The sequence below is a fragment of the Ambystoma mexicanum genome, chromosome 4p, assembly GCF_040938575.1.
Source record: "Ambystoma mexicanum isolate Mex_15411 chromosome 4p, UKY_AmexF1_1, whole genome shotgun sequence".
Lineage (NCBI taxonomy): Eukaryota > Metazoa > Chordata > Amphibia > Caudata > Ambystomatidae > Ambystoma > Ambystoma mexicanum.
The window spans coordinates 546,407,026-546,434,951 of NC_090927.1; the positions used below are offsets into that span (position 1 = coordinate 546,407,026).

The following is a 27,926-nucleotide window of genomic DNA, read 5'->3' on the forward strand; positions in this document are numbered from 1 at the left end:
CTTTATGGATATTTGAATTCTTTTGTTGATAAACAGCCACTACAGGATTACGCTGAGTATAGTTCTTTGCCGCGGTCCTAAGTTGCTTTTGCCTCGTGGCATTGGTGTAACTAGCACAACACTTGCAAGATGTCTTGGGTGTTTAAATAGGAAGAGCTGATTGCTGAGAGCAGTGTGTGATAACACTGAACTGAATGGGAAATGTATTGCTATTGGAAAGTTCACCATTACGATAAACTTAAAAAATTAATTTGAAAAACTGTCCCGCCGCTGTCGACTCTGCATAGACCACCACAAGTATGGGGTTGGGACATGTCGTCAAAGTATGCATCGGCACTCACATAGCTGTTACTATCATTGAGATAATTCATCCAAGTTTTCAATGACATGATCAACTATTGCTTCGCGTACCTCCTTACCTAGATTTTGACTGCCATACATAACCTAAGATAGCACCCAGAATTGGCGTGCTCCATCGCCTCCAAGTGTTACGACTCTGTGTGGTGTCATCACACCATTTACATTTACATTTTCAATTTGTATTTTGAATTTCTCATATGGCAAAGAAGTAAAAGAAGTGAAGCAGGACAATATATTTTGTTTGGTGACTATATTATTCTACTATTTATACTTATATAAATAACCTTCTTAAAGATATAAAGATAATGTAAACCAAAGAAACAGAAACATTAATTTAATCGAAATAAGAATTCAACTGTATCTAGGAACAGAAAAAGGCAGCTCCAAAATATTAATCAACTAATTAAAAAAAATAGCAAAAAACTGCACCACTCGCAACAGCGTCTGCCCTCACGTCTGTGCCTGTTCAGGTTGCACACTCGCCGACATTAACTTTGTGATCTTTCGTAAATTCTCAGTGTTTCTCGTACATGGGCACAATTCAGCTACGTTGTGGGCAGGGTGTCCGTCTGGCACATTATAAATATGCTATTATTATTCTGTTTACAATTACTGTAATATTGAATAGTCTTACCCACCGAGGGATTATCGACACAGGAGTGCCCCGGATACTTTTAATGTACAGCGTAGGCTTGTTCAGTTTCAGTTCCCGGACTTAGGCTTCTCACTTTCCAAGGCTTGTAAAAATAACGGTTACTGGAGGTCAAGGGTACTTCCCTACTTGCGAACCTCTGCGGTCTCGCCACCTTCCTCCTCGTTTTAAATCGCCACCTTGGAACTGCTGTTTCCTCGTGTGCTTTTCCTCTTTATTATTAAATGCATATATTTTAATTACTCTGTTTTGCCTGCAGCTATTAAAACCTGAATGATGTCTATGGATTTAGAATTCCTGTTGAATATTTAAAGTTAAACACATAGTTAGTTGGATGAAGTCTTGGTGAAACAGTAGAGCAAGAGACAGGAGAAGAGGCTTCCACCTGGATATAGCTGAGGGAAATCTGCCTTGAAAAGGCCTTTTCTAGAGGGAGTGAAATGCAGAAGCCTTTGCCAAGGCAGAACCCGATTGGCTGAGAGGGATGTGGGTGCAAGGGAGCAGACTGAAAGGAAGAGTTTACCTGGTGGACAACCTGGGGCTGCTGATATCCCTACCTGTCCAGAGCCTTTCAGATACAAACCAAATGTGAGAACAATTGCCCCAGTGTATTTAGATACATTTCTCAGAGAATTAATGTAATCCCAGATCACTGTTAAAACTATTTTGGGCGAACAATGTTTACAAGCAATTCCACTAAATGGTGACAGGGCCTATAAATGAAACCTTGTTGATGTACACTTAGAATTGAAGGTTTTCAGAGGGGCAATTTACATCTGGGTTTGCGAGAATGGGGTGCAGCATGACTGATTTTCAGGGGTTGATAGACTGAAATGACCTGTGAAAAACTTAATTTACATAAAAGAAAAATCCTGGATAGAATGTTCAACCGCTTAAAGTGGAATTGGAAGGAGGTTATTTCCTCCCCTTTCCTTTATCCCCAAGAAAATGTTATAATTTTAAAGAACCAACACAATTCTTACCCAAAAAATTGGGCAGAAAAAAAGGATGAAAAAAAGGATTGTTCCTTAATGTGACCCCTAATCCTGATTAAAGTTAATTTGCTGATTTTATTTGTACTTCAATTTTATGATTTCATGCTTGTGTGACCCTTTAATACATGAAGATATTTTGCTCTGCAAAGTAAAAGTTCTTCCCTTAACCCAGAAGAAACTAAGGGTTCAGTACTTTAGAATTGACTTGGCAGTGGAATATGAACGTCATATGGGAACTTAGAAGGCATCATGAAGTACAACACAGACAAGAGACTTCAAGTTCAAACAAACACTTTTGGTTGAACGCCTAACTTGCCCTATGCTAAGGTGGGATTTCCGTACATGAATACAACTAAGGAAAGTCTCAGTCAAAGAGTACAATTTAGCAATCTGTCTGTATCCAAATCCTATGCTTGCCCTCATGCTTATCTGGACTCTGTGTAGGTATGTCAGTAACCAAAGGAAAACAGTGTTCAATAGAAATGTCTGAGCTTCTTCCTGATCCCTTCCCCAAGTGTAGATTAGTTCCACAAACAGTCTTGCAGTAACCTTCCTTGGATTCAAAAGGATATAATTTTAACCAATATTTGGGGTTCACTTCCCCAAGTTCCAAGTTACAAAACACAAGGGAAACCTGAGACTCCGTCCTCAACTTCAAAAATGTCTCAGATCCCAAGGATTCCCTTCCCACCAAGGTAGAAGTTGGTTAAACAACACAATTCAAAAGAAAATACCCTTTCATTATTTCTTTAATTTTCACAGTTCCGTTGTTTACATTTTCAAATATTGGTTCAGGTAGCTTTTAGCTTTCACACAAGTTGTAAATTATATTTCTTTCTGTTGTTTAAGTTTAAATTTCCAATATAAATCAGACTTCAGGTTTTATAGGCTTATTCTTCAAAGTTATTTTCAATTTGGAACACAACATGTAGTAGTTTGCTTGTTCCTTAAAGTTATATTCAATTTGGAACTCAGCATATAACGGTTTGCTTGAATTTAGGTTCCCGTTCCCTCTTTAGCTTCAAAAAGGTATTGATTCTGTTTGTTGGCAAAGTTTTAATTCAGTTTGGTATTCAATAATTGTGGATTTCACTCGTAACTTATTTTTATATTGTCTGTTGTTCAAAAATGAATCTGCTGTTAAGTATTTGTTTGTTCTGCTTTGTTCAATGTTTGTTCTTTCCATTTTAAATGTTTTTTTTGTTTCGCTTAAAATGTTCAATGTTTGGTCTTCCGCTTTAAATGGATTGCCCAGTGTTCAGAAACCTTCCAAAACATGTTCCATGCCACACGCGAGCACTCCGATACAAATTATTCCTTGGATTCAGTAATTGAAAATATTAATGACCATAGACTTTCGAAAACATGCTTGTTTGAAACCCACAACCACTCTGATACAAGGTATTCCTTGTTAACAAAGTTCACACACACGTGCACCGGGTTTCCCATCCACCAGAAACTCACTGGTCACTTTGACAGTTCTGACTGCAGTTTGGAGCACACAGTCTCCAACTTACAAGGCCAGGCTTCCACCTTCTGCTCCTCAGGCACTCCGAGATTGGCCTCTCTATGCAGGGGAATGAGCAACATGAGCATAAGCGAAAGGGACAGCCTGCCCACACTGCTTCCCTCACTTCATTACCCTCACTCCAGGTAGTCCAAGCTCTCAGACCACGCTTCAATGGACCTCTTCTCTCCACGTTACCTAGCGTCTCGGCATCTTGCTCCAGGAAGGTTCTATGAGGCTTTCCCCGGCCTCTTTGCTGCTGCTTCTATCATGCTAGTTGTCTCTCTTGCTTCTCGGTTGAACTCCTTTTATACACCTGCGCCCCTTGAGAGGCTGCATGTGTGAGTGTTCAATTAGCCCTGCCTGACCACAATTAATGGGACATGCCTGACCCTTACAACTCTTAACAGACATTTTGTTCTTCCCAGTAACAGAGTCGTAAAAGAGAATAGTCTTCATTGCTCTTAGTTGCCTCTTCTTCGTCCCAGTACTGTCAAGTGTCATTGTTGAGAAATGAGCGGAACTGGCCCATGAAGTTTGGGGAAAGGTTGGGTTGGCTGTCAATATGGAAAGGGGGATGCCATGTCTCGCCCAAGGGCACCTCACTCTCAGTCCCCAAGGAACCTCCACTGTGGTGAACCTCCCTCGCTTCTCTGTCCCCAGGGTTGGGATCCAATAGCAATGGCCTTTCCCTGGCTACCTGTGCAGAGGATACAAGGGGTCTAGGAGTGAAAATAGCCCCAGGTTTCTCACAGAATCCAATATTTTTCTATGATGCCTACACTTTTTGTTGGTGTCGGAGGAAAATAATTGAATTGTTTTGTGTAATGTGTATTATAAAAATGCTTCTGTCTTTTTCAAATATGATGTCAATGATAATTTGTGTATTTATTTTGGAGAGAATCACATTCTTTTGTCTAAACTAGTTATTCAGATTTGCTTTTATACTAATGCATGTTTGTGTGTATTGTATTTTGAATGTAAACATTAATGAGATATTTGAATATGGGTTGTATTAATTTTCTACTGACAAGCTGCCTATATTCATGTGGTATATTTTGGGTGACCTCCCCAGCATTCAAAGTCAGGGGACAGCCTTTAATTTCTTGATTTATTATTTTAAATAAAACAGGTTATTCAGATTAAAAGCAGTTTTTTTCTTGTCCCAGAGTTTCTGGTGGGAACGTTGTCGTGGGGGATGTTAAATTATAGACATTTCTTCATTAAGAAACCTAAAATATAAATTGAGATATTCCATATATTGAAGTCATTACGAAGGTGGAGTGTAGTGTCCTTCCAGGATAATGTGGGACTGTTCAATTACACAGCCACTGAGGACCAATCCTGCCGTTCCAAATGGCACATTAAGCTCTCCATTCACGCCCGCAAGGCCCTTTGACAGTTCGATCATAACAGTATGACTGCAGTGTGCCCTCCTGACCCTCTTGTTATTTTTAAAATCACTGCCCCAGGCTCTGTCTCTCTGCTTCATTGGTTCTACTGCAACCTCACTGAACATTGAATGACAGAGTGTGTAATCTTGATTATCAAGAACCTGCCTATGAGGTGAGTGAGGGAATTTTAGAAACAGGGAGTGGTCTACTGACACTTACATGTCTGCGGACATGTGTGCACTTTGCGAATGGGGTTTGTTTTGGACAGGGAGTACATTCTCTATTCTGAGTTATATAGCCAAATACCAAATACACTTTTTACAGCCCTGATTACCTGACGAATGCCTGACATGCTGGTCAGATGACTGTTACTCCCGTGGGCAAAAGACCCAGGAATTCATACTGGGCACAACACGTCTGCCAGGTAATGGAGACCTAAGGTAGCTCTCAGCCTGAGAAACCCCACAGACTAAGAAAAGAGACATGGAACCCTGCTTTTTCATATTATGCAAAGCCCTCTATTGCTTAGCCAAAATGTTCAATCCTCCCAAAATACTTAGCACTTTCTTTTGAAAATGAGGGGGTTCCAAACCAGCTCAGCATTCCAATCCTTCTCCTTGTTGCATACTGTGGACTGAGAGAGAAAGAGATAGGGAGAGAGAGAGAGAGAGAGAGAGAGAGAGAGAGAGAGAGAGAGAGAGAGAGAGAGAGAGAGAGAGAGAGAGAGAGAGAGAGAGAGAGAGAGAGAGAGAGAGAGAGAGAGAGAGAGAGAGAGAGAGAGAGAGAGAGAGAGAGAGAGAGAGAGAGAGAGAGAGAGAGAGAGAGAGAGAGAGAGAGAGAGAGAGAGAGAAGAGAGAGAGAGAGAGAGAGAGAGAGGAGAGAGAGAGAGAGAGAGAGAGAGAGAGAGAGAGAGAGAGAGAGAGAGAGAGAGAGAGAGAGAGAGAGAGAGAGAGAGAGAGAGAGAGAGAGAGAGAGAGAGAGAGAGAGAGAGAGAGAGAGAGAGAGAGAGAGAGAGAGAGAGATATTAACAATGGCAGAGTGAGCTGGTGAAAATGGAAGCTGTTTGCAGAGGCCAGTGGAGGGCAGTGTTGGGTTGCAAGGGTGGGTGGGAACAAAGGACATAGTCATGAGGTGCACTAAAAGAAGAGAACAGCAGAGGAACCCAATAACCTCGGCTCCTCTGGCCATGTTTACAGTGTCCTAAATGTACTTACTTTTGATGTGCTCCTTTCATTTTTCCTGCTGGACAAGTAGAGTTTCTCTCCTTTTTGACTACCTACCAAGACCATCCCCTTATTCAACTGTCAGAAACACCATGGCTTCCTATCACAGTTTGAGAAATCAGTGATTAAAAAAGATGATTATCTTCCATTGTCACCACTGACCGATATCTTATCCCACCAGATCCAATAGACAAGAAATACACATATGCACACACTTGACTTCAACAAATAATACATTTAGCATACAGAAAACTAAGATAGAAACAGGCAATGAAAATGAATGAGCCTAACTAAAAGCTAGCTATCAAACCCTCAAGCCATGCTGGTTGATGGGTGAATTTGATAGTAGAAGAGGAAATGAGTGAACATGTTCATTACAGCAGCAGGGGGTAATTGATAAACATAAATTACAGAAACAACAAGGTACCTGTCACGGTCCATACCCCCAAACATCAGGTACAGACCACCCTGCCCAAGGCGTTGGGTCCCATGGGGGCCTTGAAGGCCCCAAGGAATCTTGCAGGGGCTTCCTGGACTCGGTCATGGCGCCGTTGGTGCCAGGCTCATACTGCCATCACCAACATGGCACGTTTCAGACCCAGAGAGGCACGTGCGAGCCAATATGAGGCAGGGTGAAGGGATTATTTGCCGTTGGACTATTTGCTTGGGTGTGGTTGCTGGAACTACATTCAGAAGACTATATAAGCCACACCCTTCATACATAACACGCTTTGCCTTATTCTGCACTCCTGCAGTGTAACGCTCACCGTGTCTGCAGCGCCAGGCCAGCCATCATCCACGCCCGTCCAGTTGTCTCCAGCTACCTGCAAAGAAGAGTGAGAAAGAAGAGCAGAACAAGATAATTACCAGTCTCTTCATCGCGGCCGCTCGGGAGTCGACGCTTCTTCAGAACTGAAAAGGAAGAACATCAGATTAGCCTTGCAGACCACAAGCTCTTCATCGCAGTTCAGCGCCGCACTAATACTTAACAGCGAATCATCGGAACGTCATCACTCGATCTCCGCTTCATCTTCCGATCGCCGCTCCGGGACTATCGCATCCGTAAAACTGAAAGAAGACATCAGGTTAGCAGAGCAGTGGGAAGGCCTCATTCTGACTTATAATCCTGCACAAGGCAGCTCTCAACTGAAGGCAGCAATCCTCACTGGCTCACAATTCTTCATCACGCAGCCTTTGTTCAGGAGATTCTGCACCTGCAGAATACAAAAGCAGCAGGTTAGTTGTGCCGAAAAACAGTACCGAGTGGAAAGACTTTTGCATAGCACTGGCGCAAATCTTACCTTGGGAAGCCAGCTACCAAGAACCTCGCTCCATCGTATGCACAAAGAGGGAATCTGTAAAGAAAGGTACAGAGTGAACTTTTGCAACTTGAACTCTTAGCTATCCATATCTTTGGAATAAGACTTACCAGAGAGTCACAGTTGTCTGGAACTTTCAATAGGATCAGTGAAGTAACTAGATCCTAGAACTCGACGCACCCCTGCGAACAGTGGCAGAACGGAGAGCCCACTATTCGTAACTCAAAGGTGAGATATAGCGGGGGGTGCAAGAGGACGCCACAGGAGGCGGGAGCAGCCCTCATCCACATGGTCGGGTAACCTGTGATTTACCTTTCTAGGCAAGCCTGCTTTCATATCGGAGGGGACTACAAGACACCACCCACCACCAAATCATCCAGCTCCATTCGGCACCCCTGTGGAGATCAGGTGAGCGTAACAGTACCATCAGATTGCCAGCTAACCCGAATTAAGATAGTCGGAAAAACCCAAAAACTACTGCCGTGCTGCCACCACGAACAACTGGATGACAAAGGCTATAATCTCACCTAACCAATTTCACTTTTCAAACATGAACGGTGGACTAAGAATAAAGTTTTCCATAGACACTGGGCCTCATTACACGGATGGCGGTAAGCATTTACCGGTACCGGTAAAATACTGGTACCAGTAAGTCCTTACCGCCTTACTACGAGGTCCCTTTGTGGGTTGGGGGGATTTAACACCTGCTTTTTGCAGGCGTTAAAAACCAACCCGCAAAGGGACCCAGGGAGCTAATTACGGTACCGCAATTTGCGGTACCGTAATTAGCGCCTTCCCCATTCCCATTGAGCCCTATAGGGCAAAAAGGGGAATGGGGAAGGGCAATGGTGGAAGGGGGAATTACCGCCCCGCCAACCTTGGAATGGGGCGGTAATTCCCCTTTCCGCCAAGGCGGTGCCGGTATTTTACCGGCATGAACCATGACGCTAATAGCGCCATGGTTCTCCGCCATCCGTGTAATGAGGCCCACTGAGTGCTTGAAACTGGGCTTCTTACAAAATGGTAGAACACACAAAGTGGTATCTATAGGAAGATATGCATGCCCATTCTAAGAGCATCTTCCCACAGAATTGCCATTCTTCTACTAAATATATGAATTCCCGGCAGGCAAGCACACCTTGGGATTGACATGGTCAGAACACATGGACCCCATTTATGAAGAATTGTTAAAATCTAATCTCAGTCAATCTCAGGAGAAACAAACACAGTCCTTTCACTCCTTTAGCTGTTGTAGGTGCATTCCAGGAGCAATAAAAACAGGGGGGATCCTTATGAGATTCACAGTAAAAAACAGTTTCTACCGGTATGAAGCAAATACTGTGTCCATGTAGGAAAGAGGCCGTTAACAGTGGCCTATTACAAGTATGCATGGACGCGCGTAGCGGCATGCCGGTATCAACAGTACTGGCTTGCCGCTAAAGTCCCAAAAATGCCCCTTAGTGGCATCATGAGAAGCGCAGACAACACTACCGCTGCCGTCCACCTCTAAATAACGGGCCCAGCATCAATGGATATGGCATTAGCGGCAACCGCTTTTAGTGGGCACCGTTAATAGAGGCCACCCCTATTAGCGTTCACTGCTAATAGCGGAACCGGAAGTAACGTCATTGCGCCGGAACGGGAAAGGGCATGGTGGCTATCTTTAAAAACACAATCCATTGCCATCCTGACTACACAGGACCTGGAGCCTCAATCCGACACAAGTAAATCATCGACTCCACCAGCATCATGCCAAAGGCAGTGAAGAAAGGGGCATCCCGGCAGCGTAAGGAGCGGTTCTCGGAGGACGAACTGCCAATGCTTGCAGACACGCTGGCTGAAAATGCTGAGGTGGTCTTTCCAAATGACCTCAAAAGAGCAGCCCAGCTAAAGAAAAAAGAGATTTGGGAGCTTGTAGCCCATAAAGTGAGTGCAGTTGGGAACACCCCCCGCACAGTGAAGGACGTGCGCAAACGCTGGGACGACCTGCGCCTCAGAGTGCATAACATCATGTCGGCCAATCAGAGCCAGTGCCTGGCTACTGGCGGTCGCCCTAGCTCTCCAATTAAACTCAGCCGCTGGGAGGAAACCTGCACCAGCATGATCAGCATTGAGTCGATCGAAGGTGTGGGCGAGATGGAACATGGTGCCACGTCATTGACAGATGGAGGTGAGGGTCCTAAGAAAACACTGTAATGTAAAGTATGATGATAGTCAACCAACGTGACCGTGCCATGAGGCAATGCATGGCCTATTACAGACACTTGGACACATCCCTGCCTAGATGCCGGCCTCAGCACTGACACATCCACATGCATGCAGCATGCCAATGCCATACCTGAGACACACCCCACAAACATGGAAACGGCAATTGTCACACTGCATGCAGTCCACAGCAGAAAGGCATGTCACACAGCATACACCACCTCAAACATGTGCGAACTTGACGTATGCCTGCATGCTCCCCCCATATAGCTAGCAACCTGAACGTCAAAACTCCAATACCTAATCCCCTCTAATGTGTAGAACAGCAACAATACCAATGTATGCATGATGCATGAAGAACTATCACTGATGCAGTACCTCTCTCGGTCCCCCACAGGCTCAGATCCTGACAGCGAGGCCCAGGACTCAGCGGCACTGACAACGACTCCCAGAACAAAGGCCAGGGGCAGGGAAGAAGGCAACAGGCCTTCTACATCAAAAGTACCAGGCAAGCCACAACTGCCACAGAAGGCAAAGGCACCACAGGATGCTAAGTCACTGCCAGAGCAACAGTCCCCACAACAGCTGTGTCCACTGCACAGGAGCTAGTGGCTGATGGGGCCCTTTCAGCTGCCAACAGCTCTGTCGGGGAGGCGGCAGCCACGGCACCCCAGAGCGACGAGGATGTACAGAGCCAAGGCCAGGTGTGTGTCCCTGTGGAGGATGAATCAACAGACTTACCTGGCACACCCAGTCCCCCGCCATCTCCCCAGGTCACCCCATTTAGCAAAACCAATGACAGCACACAGGAGCAGTTTGGAGGGGAGCCAGGGCAAGGGAGCTGGAGCCCCACAGAGGAGCCACATGATTTGGGACATTTGCCACATGCAGCATCTACCTCCACTGGTGTCCGGGATGGGGTGCAGCAAATGGCACAGACGGAGCAGCGCCAGGAGGAGCTGAAACGGCTAGTCAGTTTGTATCGGACGGTGCCCAGGCAAGGCAGGAGGGCCAGGACAACACAGCGTCCTTGAGACAGGCCATTGAGGCGAGCACACCTTGCATCTGCAAGGAGTTGTCTGCTGTAAGGCAGGTCCTTTGCCGAATAGCGGATGCCTTGGAGGCAGAGCGTCCTGCCCCAAGACTGGAGCAAGCGGGCACCGCCTCTGCTTCGAGCTCCACTAAGACCAGCCCCCTTCGCAGGTCTTCACGCACCTTGCGGCGCTCAGACATGCCACCACCAGATGCGGGAAGTGGGCAAAAGTAGCAGGGGCAGCCTGAATGTGGCAAATGATGCAGAAACCTGCAGCATTCGATTGGACACCATGTGTGGGGGAGTTGTGGGGGGAGTGGGAAGGGGAAGAGGGTGTGTGGGGGAGTCGAGGGGGGGATACTGAGGGGGGAGAGGGTGTGTTTGAGGTGAGGTGGAGGGTATGAGCACTTTTTACTTTTTACTGTACCTGTTGTGTACCTGAAAAAATACTTGAGTGGACATTCCTTATTGTATATGTGTCATTTATTGGTCTACAGTGCATGGTGTACATGTACTCCCACACCCAGTTCCCTCAGTCCCACTTTCATGGCACTCTCTGCACCCATGTGTCTTAGAAATATTGGCCAATCACAGACTGGCGCACAGCACGTCCCTCCTGTGCATCGGCACCACGATGATGTGCGCCCACATCTTCTTCATCCTCTTCATCATCACCTGGTGGTTGCTGTTCAATGTCAGGGGGCAGTGGCACGTTCCGTCGCATACACATGTTGTGCAGCATGACACATGCCATGATGATCTTGGCTACCTTCTTATGCCTGTAGAGGAGTGCCCCATCCGACCGGCTAAGGCAACGAAAACGGCCAAAGGTCTGCTCGATGACCACATGGGTACAGGTATGGGAACGATTGTAGTCCTCTTCGTGCCTGTACTGCGGGTTCCGGACAGGGGTGAGGAGCCATGTCTTCAAGGGATAGCCACTATCACCTGCAAGGGTGCAAAATAAGGTATGTGTTAGTCAACTCATGATAGACAGCTTTACTTATAACACATGCCTGCAGATATTTGTGGTTCACATGCACATGTCGCTGGTTGTATGCACACATTTTACCTTGCCTCAATATGTGCTGTGCCATGGTCTTATGGTGTGGATTGCGTGTTCAAGATGATACACGGTGTACACTGCCTTGATGTTGCTCATGCACTGTGGGTGCATAACGCTGTGTTTGTGTTATATATGTGATGTGTAGTATTCTGTATGATTTTCTTACTAGCAGCATTGGCAGCAGTCTCTGCATTATTTAGCATTCAGCGCTGATTATTCCCATGGTGACATGCTGCACTACTGTGGTGGTGGCCCTGTGACAAGCAGTGGATTCCCTTGATGGTTTTGTTTTGTGCACTCTCATGGATGCTTGTCCCGTGTAGTGATTTGCTGCAGACATTTACATTGTGTATACTCACAGCATGCTGCTGGATTGTGTTATGGAGGGTGAGGTCTGATGATGGGTGGTGCACGTGTTGTGGGGTGGTTGAAAGTTTGGCATATTGTGATTGGTGTGCAGCTTCCTTCATTGCTATGGGGATTGGTTGTCATGTTCAGTTTGTGATGCTTTGGGGCACAGTATTTTTGAGATGTGGACATCGTGCTGTCACCACAACAACGACACCATGGTGGTGTGTGCATCTCTCCCCCCATTACACTGCCATGTGCCTGTCATGCAACTTACCAAGCAGCCAGGCACGTCGTCCTGCATGTCGCTCCATGTAGCGTGGAGTTCCGCAGGACCATTGAGTCAAGAGCTGATCCGGGAAATCGGGCACAACAAAGTGTGATGATCTTGCTGGAGTCACATGCCATCTGTACATTGATTGAGTGATATAGCTTATGATTGCGGTACACCACTCCCATTGCATGCGGGACCACCACTTCCACATGGGTACAGTCAAGTGCACCAATACAATTTGGCATGCCTGCCAGTGCATGGAAACCAACTTTCATGTCAAAGATCTCCTGGGCAGTCCGTGGTAGGGATTAGTAGTTCCTTGAGTCCTTCAGGAGGGCAGCCAGCACTTGGTTCAGCATGCGAGAAAATAATTTTTGTTATATGCCATGCATGTGCCCCACTGTGTGCTGGTAGGTGCCTGTGGCCAGGAAGTGGAGCACAGACACTACCTTCAGTAGAGGTGGGATGGCGGTGCGTATTTCAATCAGGCTGACAATGTCGTTGTGTATCATGTCCACAATGGTGGTGATGGTGTCCTGGTCCAGATGGTACAGAGTGTGGATCTGCTCAGGGGTTAGGTTGAATGGACTGGATCGGATGCGAGAGATGGGGGGCTGCCTGCGTGGTACCACTGACTGAACTGGTAGGGCTTGCTGGGCCTGTCTCACCCTCCTTCTCCTCCTGCGTCTCCTCTGTGGTGTCTGTTGTTGTTGCTGGTGTAGCACTGCAAGCATGTCTCCAGCCCCAGTATTGCTACTACAAGTGGAATCATTTTGGTCTGGTAAGGGGTGTGGTGTGTGGGTGTTCTCCTTTTGTGCTGGGCCAGACTCCATTGACACCACCTGTGCTGATTGTGTGCACCTGTGGCAGTTGGGAACACTGCACATTGCTGTTTGCGGGTGGTTCGCGATGCCAGTATTGCCGGCATCCCGGTATACCTCATTACCGCCTTCATGATGCCGGTATTTGCATGTCCGCCTGACTTGTGATGTCCTCCTGTTAGCGCCACCCCGCTATTGCCGGGCCCAAGGGCTGCGTGCCCGCGTGCATTCCGGTACGGGGAGCACGGTATCAGTGGTGGCACTAATACCGGGTTGTTGAGTCGGAATAGCCCAGAGCGGTATGTGGTGCCGGTAATACCTTACTGGCATCGTTTCTCCATTACCTCCAACCTCGTAATGACTCCCAGGGTCTTCAAGGTGCAGAAAAACAGAAGAGTAACAACTGGATGCTAAATAGTTTGAGGCCTACCAGCCTTCACAGACTTAACACAGCATTTGACTGGGGGACTGACAAAGCCATCAGTCACTGACCATGAGGGAGCCATGCTAAAGGAAAAATTACGACTTACCTTCCCTCAGGCACTAATGCACCGGAGGAACCGAGGAGTAAAAGGGCATTTCAAAGAAGAAAATATGGTCACACACCTCACAAAAGGACCAAAAAACCTGAGGCCCCAAAGGTGTGTTGGTATATGATAGCGTCCTAGTAATATATGAAGATTGGACTGAACTGTGCGATTAACAAAACTGATCATATGAGACCTATGATGCTCCGATTTGCCCGAGCTCTCCTTCCCCTTGGGGAGCTAGCCACGCTAAATGTATGCAAATGTTAGATATGCTGTGCAAATGAACCAACTGCTAGCCCAACCCAAACTCTTTATAGAATTAAAGGTTTCCACAACATATATGCCATTCAAGTCCATTTGCAAACATCACTCCACTGCAGAATGGAATGGACATGATTCTTTGGAGAAATAACCCATCATTATTCTTTAAAACGTATATGTCAAATTCAAAATTAATTTTAGCTAAGAATTATCAAATTTGGAAATTAAATCTGGTCATAATCCCAAATAGGTATGTGCAAAGAAGGTTGTTTTTCTGCCAATGTAAAGAGACTGTACATAGCAAACTATCAAGGATGCGATGAGATGCCTGCAAAGGGTGACTCTCAAAGACTTTCCTCAACCACCTGGCTGGCTCTCAAAAAAGAGAATGCACCAAATTATGGACTACTTAAAATTGGGTAGGAATATGGCAGAGAAACAAACCTGAACACCACTGACAAACAAAAGCAGATAAAAGAAGGTGAATTCTGGTGCAGCAAGGAAATGCAGTCAAGGATAGTGAGGTAGTACCAGACTGGTCTGCACAGAATCCAGTAATATATAGGAATGTGTCAGGTGTATGGGGTGGTGTAATCCTAGATCCAGGCACATTGACATTCAGATGAAAATGCTTGTGAGAAATGGGGTAATGGGAAAGTCACTGGAGGCTGATAGAGCATGTTGTAGGCTTCCAAAACAGACATTCCACAATCTCAATGCTGTAGTGGAATCAGGGGGATGCCTGCTATAGCCAAGCATTTCACCCTCACAAGAAACAACCTTAGACAATATTGAACACCTACATTTCCCTGCTTGAGGTAGCCTTGTAACAGCAAAGCAACAACATCTGGAACTATTACCTGTGTGAGTGTTTGACAAATCCTCAGTCTCTTCTTTGCAAGAAGGATTAATCCTGAGGTGGAGGTGGGGAGACAATGCTTTACAGCCTAATATTCTCCCAAATGAAACCCTGTGAAGGAATTGCATCCCCCAGAAGCACAGATTCATGAAAAGCTAATGATGTACGCCAGGAAAGCCACAAACTGATATTGCCAAAGGCTTCTGCGCAAATCCTATCAAGAGATTGAAAAAAAAAAAAGTCACCCACCGTAGACCTCAGTTTGGGTTATTGCAGAAGCTGGGAATGGCTCCATATATACCCAACCAGGCCTTGATATGTAGAAAGTGTGCCTCTGACAGGGTTTGAAAAAAATCATTACCTCAAAATACTGAAAAGTGAGTTGAGTGGAATCACAGTCAAGCGCAACAAGGTTAGCTTTCCCATAAGAAATTTGTATTCTATTTTGTATTATTTATATATTTATATTGCGCTGGACATCCCACAGGCATCGGGGCACATAAATTAAGACTCAGACAGAAAAATTATAACAGGACATTTGGACTCCTGGGATTTGTTACTCCTGTCTGATTTTATTTAAAAATTGTGGATTTTAACTTTTTCCTGAAACTCTAGTAATTTTCCTCTACTCTGAATTGAATTGGAAGACTGTTCCATGTCTGAGCTACTCTCACGGGAAATTATCTCCCAAGACCTTTTTTCTTGGATACATACAATTTTCCCTTGTGTCTCTGATCTTAGGGACCGACCTGGGGTGTAATGTACAATTCGTTCCCTCAAGTAGGCGGGAGCTTGTCAAAAAAGACAACAATGTACCAGTGTCATAGATTTGAAGGTGATCCTGTCTTCTACTGCTAGCCAATGCAAGGCTTTCCTGTCGGCTGTAACATGGTCTCTTCTATCCTTTTGTTTCACAATTCTTACTGCATTATTTTGGATAGATTAGCACCTACCTATGCAATTTTTACTTGCTCCTATTTATTTATTTATTTATTTATTCGCATTTGTTAAGCGCACAGAATCAGCCCTGAGGCATCGTGGCGCTGGTTACAGAATAGCGCTGGTTACAGGGAAAGCGCGTCTTAGTTACAGCATACAGAGGCATACATGCATACAGTTTGGGCAGTAGCAATAGTTAGCAGTGTGTGCCTGAATGGCAGTAGGTAGAGGAATTTTAGTTAAAGAGAGAGGTTTTGAGTTTTTTTCTAAACGCTGTGAGGGAGCCTTCTGCTCTTAGAGCGTGGGGGAGATTATTCCAAAGTTTTGGTGCTATGTAGGGGAAACCCAGCCCCCCGGCTGTAATCTTGTGGATGCGTGGTACAGTGAGTTGGTTAGTGTAGCAGAGTCTGGTAGGTCTGGATGAGGTCTGTCTGAGAATGGTGTCTGAGAGATATGATGGTGCAGTGTGGTGGATACATTTGTGGGTAGTAGTCAGTACCTTGAAGGTGATGCGTTCTTTGACAGGGAGCCAGTCAAGAGCTAGCCAGTCAAGAGCTAGCAAGAGGGCATTCCTGTAATCTAGCCTGGATAATATAGTGGCCCTTGCGATGGTCACACTGTTCTTTTTGCTCAAGTACTGTCTGATGCCTCTTAGCAGCCTGAGATAATACTGGCAATTTCGGTTAAGATTGTTAACATGCGCATCTGCACTGAGCGATGCCTCCTTGAATATCCGTAGTGTTTTGACCTTATCTGATACCTGGATAAGGGTATTTTTTTATCTTAAATGCAGTCTATTCTTGGCCAAGCTTAGCCTGTGCCTGATATGATCCGAAGATCATTAGTTCGGTTTTACACCTGCTCAGACACATCCAATTGTCCTTCATCCAGGCATCAATAGTGTTGTACAGTTTCGTCACACTGTTGTTATCGATGTCATAACACCCACTCAGTTATACCACTAGCTGAGTGTCGTCAGCAGAGTTGGTAAAATAAACTCTGAATTCCTCCAGCAATGTGCAACTGCAGGGATAAACCGGCCCCCTGTCGTACCACGCAACTAATGGGCAATGAGTCAGAGAATTGATCTCCCCAGTGGATTTTCAATCTACGATCTGATAAAAATGAAGTCACCCAACTGACGGCTTCTTTAGAACAGTTACCTGACTGTTCTAGCGCTTGTTCGAGCTGATGATGGTCTAGAAAATCGAACGTGGCAGCATTAACAGGCCCACTTTACCTTTGTCTATGATACTGAGCATGTATGATTGAAGATCTAATAAAGCTGTTTCAATACTATGTGACCTTCTAAACCCTGATTGTTGTATATGGAGGAGGTTGTTAGTTTCTAAAAAAGGCGTCTAACTGTTGGGCTGCCACCTTATCCATAACTTTCAATAGAAAGTTATAGTTTGTAATCGGCAGAGGTTGCCTGGGTCTTCCTGATCAATACCTGTTTTTTTCGGTAGTGGTGTAACTGTGACCGTTTTGATAGCTTCAGGAAATCTCTAAATGAAGCATTCACCATCCTTGTAAGGAACGGGCAGAATATGCCCTTATTTTCCAGCATCAATTTGGATGGCAAAATGTTTTCAGCGCAGGATGTCTGCTTCATACCAAGTAGCAGAGGGTTCATATCCTCTGTGGTGATGGGCTTAAATGAAAATGTGTCCATCTCTTTCTACATTTGTTGATTTTCCATTAAGTATTGATGGTCAGGCAGACTCACCTGAGTCGCTCTTATCGTCTCTCTGGCTTTCAGAATTTTATTACTGAAATCCTCCTGCACCATTACATAATCTTTTTGTGATGGTTGAAATGGGGGGACAGGGCTTTTGGCTTTTCAATGGATTTCAGGATCTGAAATAATTTATTAGTGGAATTAGCAGCTGATGATATCTGTTCCTCAAAGTAGTTTTTCATCCAGTTAAGGGCTTAAATTCCACATCCTCCTCAGCTTATTGGTATGGAGAACCCAAACGTGGGACGCGTAATGGAATTTGGCACATCACATGAGCAGCAGTAGACCTTTGGCATAGATTGCCAGTTTCACCACTAATTTCCAGTGTTATGTGAATGGCGTGCAACTCTCCTTCAGGCTACCCTCAGCCACCTCCTCTTACTCGCTCATATCTGTCTGTCTGTCCGCAGTTCAGTCATGGTGTGCTGCAAACTAATTCTGCCTCAACACCAGTAAGACTGAGATTGTTCGCATTGGGACTCCTGCTCCTGTTTTCCCACTTTCACTATGGCCGGCCTCTCTTGGCCCTGTGCCCGCACCCACATGCAAGACAAAAAACCCTGGAGTCATCTTCGACTCCACTCTCTCCTTCTCCACTCACATTTCGGACATTTCTAAAAAGTGGAACTACCAGTTGCACCTCAACCGATGGAAACGCTTCCTTTTCTTACCTTCCCTCAGAAGCTCACTGTCTCCAGATTCTTGGTTCTCTCAAGGCTTGACTACTGCAACAGCCTCTTTCTCAACCTCCCTGCTTCTGCTCTGTGCCCTCTGCAACTCATCCAGAACAGAACTGTGAGACTTATCCTTGGCCTCAAGCCCTGGCACCGCATCTCTCCAGCTCTGAAATCTCTCCACTGGCTCCCCCTGGCTGCAAGGATCAAGTTCAAGACCCTCTGCATTGTTCAAAAGGCTTTTTGCAATCTGGGACCCACCTATCTCCATCGATGCCTTCCGAAATACTGTCCCTCCCAAGCCCTCTGCTCATCTACCTCCAACCTTCAGCCGGTTCTCAAAGCAGAGATTTGGAGGGAGATCTTTATCCTCAGCAGGGGCCTCCCTCTGGAATAGCCTCCTTGCCGACCTCCATCTTGAGCCTGATCTCCTTAAGTTCCGGAAACTCTTTAAGGCATTCATCTTCTCCTCTTCCTTCTCTCTCCCTCTGCCATGCTGACCTCTCTCTTTGCTCTATTCCTATCTCCCTCCTTTTCCACACAGCTTGCCGACTGGCCGCCGGGAGTAACTTAGAGTCTCACTGGTACCGGGCACCCTCACCAGTCCCCCAGCACTTGCCTCAAGGTTTGGACTTGCCTCATTGCTGCTGCACTCGATCAATTACACATTGAGAATGGCATCTCTCAGCACTTACCCAGTTTCTGGCCAACTGGGCGCATATGAATACCCCCCTGCACTTGTCCTGCTTCCCCTCTCCTCCTCCGTCTGTGCAATTGCACAATCTGAACTTCCTCTGCATTGAAGATCATCTATCCTTTCCTCCCCGTCTCCCTTCCTGCATGGTGGTGCCTCTTTGCTCTTGAAAAAACTGCAGAATCGTTGTCAGACCTATTTGTTGTCATCTACACTGTTAATTGTATTATATGCACTTACTCTGCCTGGCAGACAGGTTATCATTCAGAAACTCAAGGGCTCTGAATGACTGTTGTTTTTCTCCCCAGTTACCTCCCTCCTTGAGCGCCTTGAAACACTTGTCTTGTGTATAGGCGCTTTAAGAATAAACATCACCACTACCATTGGTGTTGGAAAATGAATTTCAGAAAGGATTGAAAAACGACAGCTCTTGCAAAAGAACGATGCAGGGAAACTCTGAAGGGGAGCAGGAGTGCAACATTCTTCAAGAAGGCCTTGGCCTCGCCAAAGAATCCCTGATAAATATTTCAAAAAAGCTCACAGACCTCTGGAAAGAGTTTGAAAAGCCTTAACTTGTACTCCCAAACCCAGGTGTGGCATTAAACCCACAGATGGAGGAAGAATACATTGAATTCTGAAAATAACTTTGAAAGGATAGAGGTATTGGGCGAAACAAAATCACGCACAACAAAGTATTGGACTTGAAAACATACACCAGGACATACACCAGTATATCAGACTCCCCTTTGACAACAAACCCAGATATAGGATTAAACGCAAGGAGTGTGCGGGAATGAGGAATGAAGAACAATCCTGCTTAATAAAACTTTGGAATCGCAAGCCCAAACCTGCAAATACTTTCGAACATGTAATTTGAAATCCTACTGTGTGCAGTTAATCTTGAAAGTGGATGGGCTGGCGGAGGTCCAAAATTGCTCTAGTAGGTATTGAATTCCCAAAACAAACTCTAACCCACAGCCCGGTATTCAATATGTTGAAAGGAAAACCACCTGGTTCTTGGGATTTTACTAAGAGTGGCATGTAGTGACGCGGTCTTTCACAACACATCACGTGGGGGAATCATAACTTCGCTATGGCCAAACAAAAGATGGTGATCTTGCATAGATAGCAGCATCCAACATCTGTGTAAACGGGTTCCACTTTGGGAAACGGACACATTGGCATTTCAGGTATCAGTTTTTGCAGGTTCAATTGTGATTATGTACTTTATTACTTTTTAAGGGAAAACCTGGTTGTCTATCTTCTGTACATGGACTCAACCTTGCCTTGTAAGGTCTGTGATGTGGTAAAAGATCAAAGTGTTAACGCATTTTACAGAAAATAATGTTTTCCCATTGTATTTAGTGAAAATAACACTGACATTTTCTGGTTTCATAATTGTAAATCTTTCTGTGTGCATTCAGTTCTAGAAAGTGACTTTCATCAATGTGTTTCCGATGAAGATGAAGGAGAACAATTTGATTTTGACAGTGATTATGATATTCCAGAAGCAGATAGAAAACCCCCCACTCCTCCGCCTGCTGATTACAGAAGTAATGGAGAATGCAAGGATAATTCTTCTGCAGGTATGTATAGGTAATCGGCTAATTATTTCACTTGTCCAGCGAGAACATTCTATGCATAGTTCAGTGATTACAGAAGTAGTGTCAAACCCAAAGTAGAGAGGCCTCTACTTTTTGAATTAATTACCACCCCTTATCTATATGCCAGCCTCTCCTACCCTTCTGTTTTTGGCTGGTGGAAGGAAAGATTGGGCGGGATTCCTATTCTCACTGACACCATGTCAGTGAGATGTTAGTGACACAATGCATGCAGGAAAAGAGGAAGCGTGGATCCTGGTGGAATGCTGGAGCCAGGAACGGGACCTGTGGCTAAGCTTCAATTTTGCTTGGAGCAAGAGTTTGAGCTGCAGACCGTCTAACGCTATGTTTGGTACCTAAAACCGTATACTTGGCATTTACTGGCATTAGGGTGTTTGAGGGTGTACTTGGCCTATGATGGCAGCAAATACAAATATGAGGCTGAATAATAGACATGGTGCCTGATCCAATGCATTAAAGATATTCACTGGCATTACTTGGATATTAGAAGCAGTCTTGGCACATGGTTTAATCAATGGAACTTGAATGCCCCTTATATAGTATGATTATGCCGGGTTTGTAAAGCTACAAGAGACATGAAATGGCAGTATCTGCATGTGTAATGCGCTACCTAGTACTGTATTATTACATCCATTGGCAATGTGTCTTTATTTTTGTCGCGCCTTGAAACACTTGTGTATAGGCGCGTTACAAATGCCATATCATATCATATCATATCATATAACACATATACGGACTATACCTGACATGCAGCTATAACTTCTAAAACATGTTTTTAACTACCCAAATGATTGTGTAATCGCATACAAACGTCAGTACCCCTGGGCTAGATTGCGTGTCTTGTGTGTACCCTGACCCTATCATGACCTCCTACATAGCCACAGGGCAGCACCCATTTAACTATGGTGTGTAGCTAAAATATATTTTTGTCTGCTTTAGTGCGTACAGTATTTCTGACTTCATGAAGGGCAAATGTGGTGGGATGGAAGAAGGATGTCGGGGTGATTTCCCGGGGGCCGGCAGAGCCATCCGCGGACCTCCGGGGCTAGGGAGGCCCCAACTCCTCGCGCGTCCCAAAAGGAGTATGAGGCATACACAAGAGCAAAGTAATTACTGCTGTTTATTAGGATAACGGCAGGGATTGTTCTCAGCCCGTATGCATCCGGGGAGACGATCTCTAAGTTAGTGGGCTCGCAGGCCCTTTTTATCGTAGTATGATGCGCCACTCACGTCACCTGGGAAAAATCGTCACAAAACCTATCGCCACTTCGGGTTGGCTTCCCGAGTGGTAGGGTAAGTGTGGCTACCTATATGAAGGAATATTAGTGGATAAGGACGGGTCAGGTGGTACACTTGGGCTGTCCCTAAAAGTTGCTACAACAAATTGGTTACAAGGGGACCCTTGGTGATTGGCTAGCTGAAATGGCGTCAGTGAGGTGCCCCTTGTATTCTGATTGGTTCCCTCGCGAGCCCCCAAGCCTGGGACCATCGCCATTCCCAGCTTGCGATGTACCTGATAGTGGCAACAATGTGTAACTATGTGTTAATGGTGGACAATGGACAGGTCTTGCTAGTGTATAATGATCACGCCTTTCCCATCGGTGTAGGTGTCCAACTTGTCACTTCGTTGTTGCAACCTGTGTCCCAGACATGGGACCCCAGCGACTTTCTGTCTCTTGCGCTTGGCATTTTGTCAGTTCGGCTTGGTCACGTGTGGAGAGACCGTAGCTGGAGCAGAATTATGAGCATTTGATTTGTATTTCGGCTCTGAGGGGCGCTTGGCGGTGGCAGGTGTAACCTTGGCACTGAGAGCGTGACGTTTGGGTTGCAACATCGCGGCCTTGGCAGTGAGCTCTCGTTGGGGCTCGTTGTGCATGATCAGTGCTTTGCATTTCGCATTGGGGGGATTTTGTCTCAGAGGCTCCTGCCTGGGGACTCTTGCTTGCGGCCTACTTGGGCCTAGCTTCTGGGTGGTGGTACATGGCCCATAATGTGGGTGTCGCAGGATGACAGAATGTCACTAGCAGCAGCAGGCATATATGATGGCGTCTTCTATAGGGATGTGGTGGCAAAGCATCGGAAAGCTTATACACAAGCTCTTCGGGCATCTTGCGTTTCTGCGGTGCGGTAGGATGCCTATGTGTAAAATAACAACGATGCACATCCATGGGTGTGCCAGTCCGCTACGTCATAGCACTGAGTATGTTCTTCATGTAGGTTGGTGTGTGAGTGACCAGTGTGCTTGGTGGCACGTGTGTTCTTGTCAGTTGGCTATGTCGTCATGGCATCTCTAACGATGTTGGGTTTTCGCGGTTGTTGCATTAGTCGAGCTGGTCCATGTTGCAGACGTCGGCTTGACTACGGCCTGCTATTGGGTATGCTCCTCGTTTGTGGGGACCGTGGACACATGGTACCATGTTGTCAGGTAATGAAGTGAATGGGTCAAACTCATCTCGCGGGGAGTGCTTGGGCCGTGATCCTCTAGGCCAGGGTCTGGATGAGAATGGGGGAAGGGTGTTGTCCCATTTCCCACTTCAAGGAGTTGGATACTCGGGAGACATGGTTGAAGTTTTTTTTTAATATAAACTATAAGTAGAAGGCCTGGCTTTCCCTACTAAAGGAGGGAGTGCCATACTTATCTAAAGAAACTAAGGGTGTCCGTTGTCATGAAGTGCAAAAGGAGATATGTTCTTCATCCAAACGACTGTGTCTGGCCCTGCCACTAATCTTAACTAACTTAAATAGACCAAGGGAATGCTTTGGAGCTTATAACTTTGGGCACATTATTTCCGGTGCGGTAATAATGTGCCATTATTAATGTACACCAGTACGTTACCGCACAAGCCAACTACAAGTTTGTCAGTGAGGTGGCAGAATTACCTCCAGCTCAGAGCTGGACGTCATTCCGACACCTTACTTGCAAAAATCCCCAGTATTATAGGTGCCAGAAATACTGGCACCTGTAATATCGGCAACATCCCCCATGGAGTCCAATTCTTCTCCATGGAATGGGCATCAACACCATCACCCACCGCACTCGTGATCTGGTGGACATTCCACCGGACTGAACGCTGATAACAGTAATTCCATTTGCTGGTATCCTGGTGGATTTACTGGCAGGATACCGGCAAAGTTGTAAGGACCCCCATGTCTTCACCTGGTCTCTGCTCCAGTTCATTCAATAGTCTCTTAAGTTATAACACCTCTCAGTGGGGCAAATAGTCTCTGCGATTAATTCTTGCAGCTAGTCAAGAACACTTTTCTCTCTTGTGCTTTCTGTGGCCCCCTTTTTTAGAGTGTCTTCCACAATAACATTTTCTGATACACAGATTGTTACTTATTTCCTCCCAGGCCTTCCCTCTAGGAATAATTGATCATGGTTTTCCTTCACCCCTTTCTAAGCTTCTATTATCAGTTCAGTCTTTTAGTGTCTCTTTTCTTATTGGTTACACAACAACTGTGTGGACTCAGCGCCTCTCTTCTAGAATTTTCAGTTCTTAATTGACTTTGGTGTGCATTTGATAAGAAGTCCTGCGTACTGGGATGAGGTTCCAGTTTCATACAATAACTCTCTTCCCACTCTGGATTACTCATTATTTGCCTCCAACTCCCATCACATAATGTTAGCCCTGTTTTATCTGACTGATAACGGTATCCTGTGGTTTTCCCACTTCTCCCGATCCCCCAGATACCTCTTATTTGGAAGGGGCTGGTGGTTGGGCTCAGCAGTCGATCGGGACTGCTTTCTCTCTCTCTCTCTCTCGCTCTGCTTCTCGGCTTCACGTTATCGGTTAAGTGTCGGACTGAAGCGAGCTATGCTTCCTGCACGGGTGGTATCAGTGTTGTTCCTGGGGTGTCCTGCCCACCACGTCTAGCTTTTGGTCATGCCACCACCGGGTTGCTTGTTCCTCTGGGTCGACCCAAGCCTCTTCTTGCATCTGCATACGCCCGTTGTGTGGCATCTTGTCCTTGCGCTCTCTCTCTCTTCACAAGTTGCAGGTTCTGCGACTAGCTTTGTTCCGCCTCAAACTGGCATATTGAGGCCGGGGGGTTTCCCCTGCGCATCAGCCTCCTATCTTCTGTTACTCCTCGGCACAGTTAAATATGCACCTCATATTATATTAAAGAATCAACTTCCTTTTCTTGTGCCACTGGTTATAATCTTGCATTGCCTACAGCCAAAGATAAGGATGCCAGATTCTTCAGCTTACCAGGTAGGCCCATATAGGTAGCTACATGCGTTGGTGTAGGGAGTTCCTCACAGGAACGGGAGTTCTTTTTCACCAAGGGGGGAGTCTCAACCGGTGAGGTCCTACATGCCACAAACCCTAGGGAAGGTTTTGCGGAACAGGCTCACCTCCCTAGCTTCACAGGGATGGGGATCTTCCTGTGAACGGCCGAATACCTGTGATTCGTCACACACGCTTAAGCTTATTTTTTGTTTACATGTGTAAAATCTTAATATTTGAGACGGTTAAAGATATTTTTCTCTAGCAAATTGTATAAAGTAAAACTACCATCTAAGAAAAAGACAATTTCGTGGACAAGAGTACCTGCAAGTGAGAATAACATCAGCGCTCCATGCCACGGCATTGATACATTCTACCAAAAATGGAAAATCAGCGGGGAATGAATGGGAGGCCTTGCACGAGCAGCAGTAACCCAGCGTAACATTCACAAACTACAAGTGCTACAAAACAATGCCCTCCACTCTGCCCTCAACATCCCCAAACGGGAGCACATCTCCGCTGCAAGGATAGCAGCACACTGACTGCCCATTCAAGAAAGGATCAACTTCAAAACACTGACCATCACCAACAAATGCCTCTCCAAGACCGCCCCCCACCTCATCCAGAAATTCTCCAGGTCCCAAGCGTCCAGACCGACCAGAGTTGCTTATGCCAACAGACTGACTCTTTCAAAATTCAGACTAACCAAAGCCAGAGGCTCCAGTTTCCCGGTCACCGCAGCTAAACTATGGAACTCCCTACCACCCAACCTGAGAGCGGAGCAATCGTATTGGGTGTTCCGTAAAAGTCTAAAAACGTGGCTCTTTAAATAGAGCAACAATGTCCTTCTTGCCTCCTGTGTTTACTGTAACCATTGTACAACACATCAATGTCTCTGGGTTTTGCACACTCAAGAAATGAATACATAAATAAATAAACCCATTGAAGGGAAGCAAACAGCGCAAGAAGCCGGAACTCATACGGCTCTGCTTCCATACGGATCTGCTTCCAAGACTGCGCACCACACACCAGGCCTTCCAAGGAAGGGGAAGACGACCAGTGCACGCCTGCTTGACCACCAGGGACATAAAAAGGAGCACCACCAACGCAAACCAGCGTGTGCCTAGGCGAGGGAGGGTAGTCAGTGAGTTTGAAGTATGTGTTTAAGTGAAAAGAGTGTGTTTGACTAGAAGGTGTGGCAAAATAGTGTCATGGCCCTTGCCCCTGGCCCTCACTGGCAAGTCAGCCTTCCAGTTAGGGCCAGGTCAAAGGCCTTAAAACCTCATGCAAGACTCTCTTGGAGTCAGTCCTGGCCTTTGGCGCCAGGCTCATAACCATCATGAAGACCAACATTAGAATGGGATTATTCACTTGGGACTATTTAACTTGGGGGGGTTCAGCCAACCTGGAGGCACACACATAGCTCAGATACAAGGAACTGAGCTATGCGGTTTAGTCTTTTGGGTGTGGCAGGCCCAGGACTACTTTACTTGGACTACTTTGGGTGTTGCAGGCCTGGGACTATTTTATCTGGACTACTTTACCTGAGACTATTTAAACCACACCCAAACAGCAGAACATGCTTTGCGTTATTCTGCTGTGGGCAGCGTAATGCTCACAGTGTCCAGTTCTTTGATGCCAGTTTACCTGAAACCACGGACCTACAGAGAGAGAAAGAACACTACGAAACTTAGCTGGAACAGTATCCTGTCTTCAATCCATCGCTGACTTCAGTTCCACTCACCCGAAGGTACGAACTCCATCAACCGGCACCGCATGCATCCTGGAATACCATAACCTGGAAAGAGGAGAAAGAAAGACAGCATTAATAAGCGTTTACTCACGTTTCCTCCCGAATTAAGAAAGCCCCACAATTCTTACCTGGGGAGTTATCTCCTGGTCAGTATCATTGTTGGAACATTACGGTGCTCAGAGAGGAACATCGCAACCTGCAAGGAGAGAAAAGACACAGGTTAGCAATATAAAAGTAGAAACAGAGCCGTGCATCGTGCATTACTCACTGGACAGCATCGCCCAAACCGCGCTTTCGCCTACTGGCCCATGCTCATCTTCAAACTGCATGACAACACCAAACTACATTTCCATACCTAAAAGGAAAGAAGCAAGACATTATTATTCGAACTAAGAGGAACATAAGAACTGCAGATAAAGACTGTAAAGCAGTAAACCTACCGAGTCGCACCAGGCCTGGATCCCAACAGGGGGGCTTGCACCAGTGAAGTAACTTGGTTGCTGCTCACCCCCCACATCTATGCACCCCTGCCATGAGGAGCAGGACGGATAATCCACCTTTTATATTAAGGTGAGGAGAAGGCCCAAGTGGGGAGGAAGGAGTTGAGGCCAAGGGAGGTGGGAAAACATAAAGACAATCTGGTATTGAATCCAGCTCTCCTATATTGCAGACCCATCTTTAACTAGAGGCCTTACCAAGGGACCGGGAGAGGATCCGAGAGTCCAAATCATCCAACCAGGGCTGGGTGGCGTCCCCGTGGATACCAGGTGAGCGTAACAGAACGCAAAGCCTCAGTAATATTATCCACCTGGACGTCATGGAGACTTCAGAGACTGACCAGTTAGTTCAGTTGTTGGGACAGTTAGGCGCTGAAGTACATTCAGCCAGGCAAGAAACCAATGCTCGTAGGAGGGATTTGATTGTGACTAAGGATTGTACCAATGAAATAAGTAGACAATTGCTCCAATCAAAGGCAGGACAGACCCCATTGCCTGGTAACATTCCGCCAGCACCTGTACCAACTTCTTCCACCAATCCAGTACAAATAACCCTTCCTGGGGCAGTTCCTTTAGCTCCACCTGAACGATTTACAGGGGACCCCAAGAAGTACGCAACGTTCATGAACCAGTGTCATCTTCGTTTCCTTTGCAGACCTGGGGCTTTTCCTAACGACCAAGCGCGGGTTGCTTTTGTCTTGTCATATCTGAGTGGCAGTGCTACGGATTGGTTGGTACCATTGGTAAGTCAGGATAACCCGTTGTTACATGACTTTGGGGGATTCCAGATGGAAATGGAAAAACTCTTTGCTCGTCATACCCAAGGCCAAGCATTAGACAACAAACTTTTGTCACTCCATCAAGGAAGTCAAGACTTGCTTACATATATTGCAACATTTAACAGGCTAGTCGTTGAAGCTGGGTGGCCTG

At 45.9% G+C, this 27,926-nt stretch overlaps 1 protein-coding gene across 2 annotated transcripts in view; it reads left to right on the top strand.

The window, feature by feature from the left end:
• Nucleotides 1-27,926, top strand: part of ARHGEF10 (Rho guanine nucleotide exchange factor 10) — a 1,326,864-nt gene that overhangs the window by 253,612 nt on the left and 1,045,326 nt on the right. For both annotated transcript variants that reach the window (XM_069606090.1, XM_069606091.1), the window contains exon 3: nucleotides 20,320-20,481. In XM_069606090.1, the coding sequence (XP_069462191.1) occupies nucleotides 20,320-20,481 (162 nt within the window). The remainder of the gene's footprint in view (nucleotides 1-20,319; nucleotides 20,482-27,926) is intronic.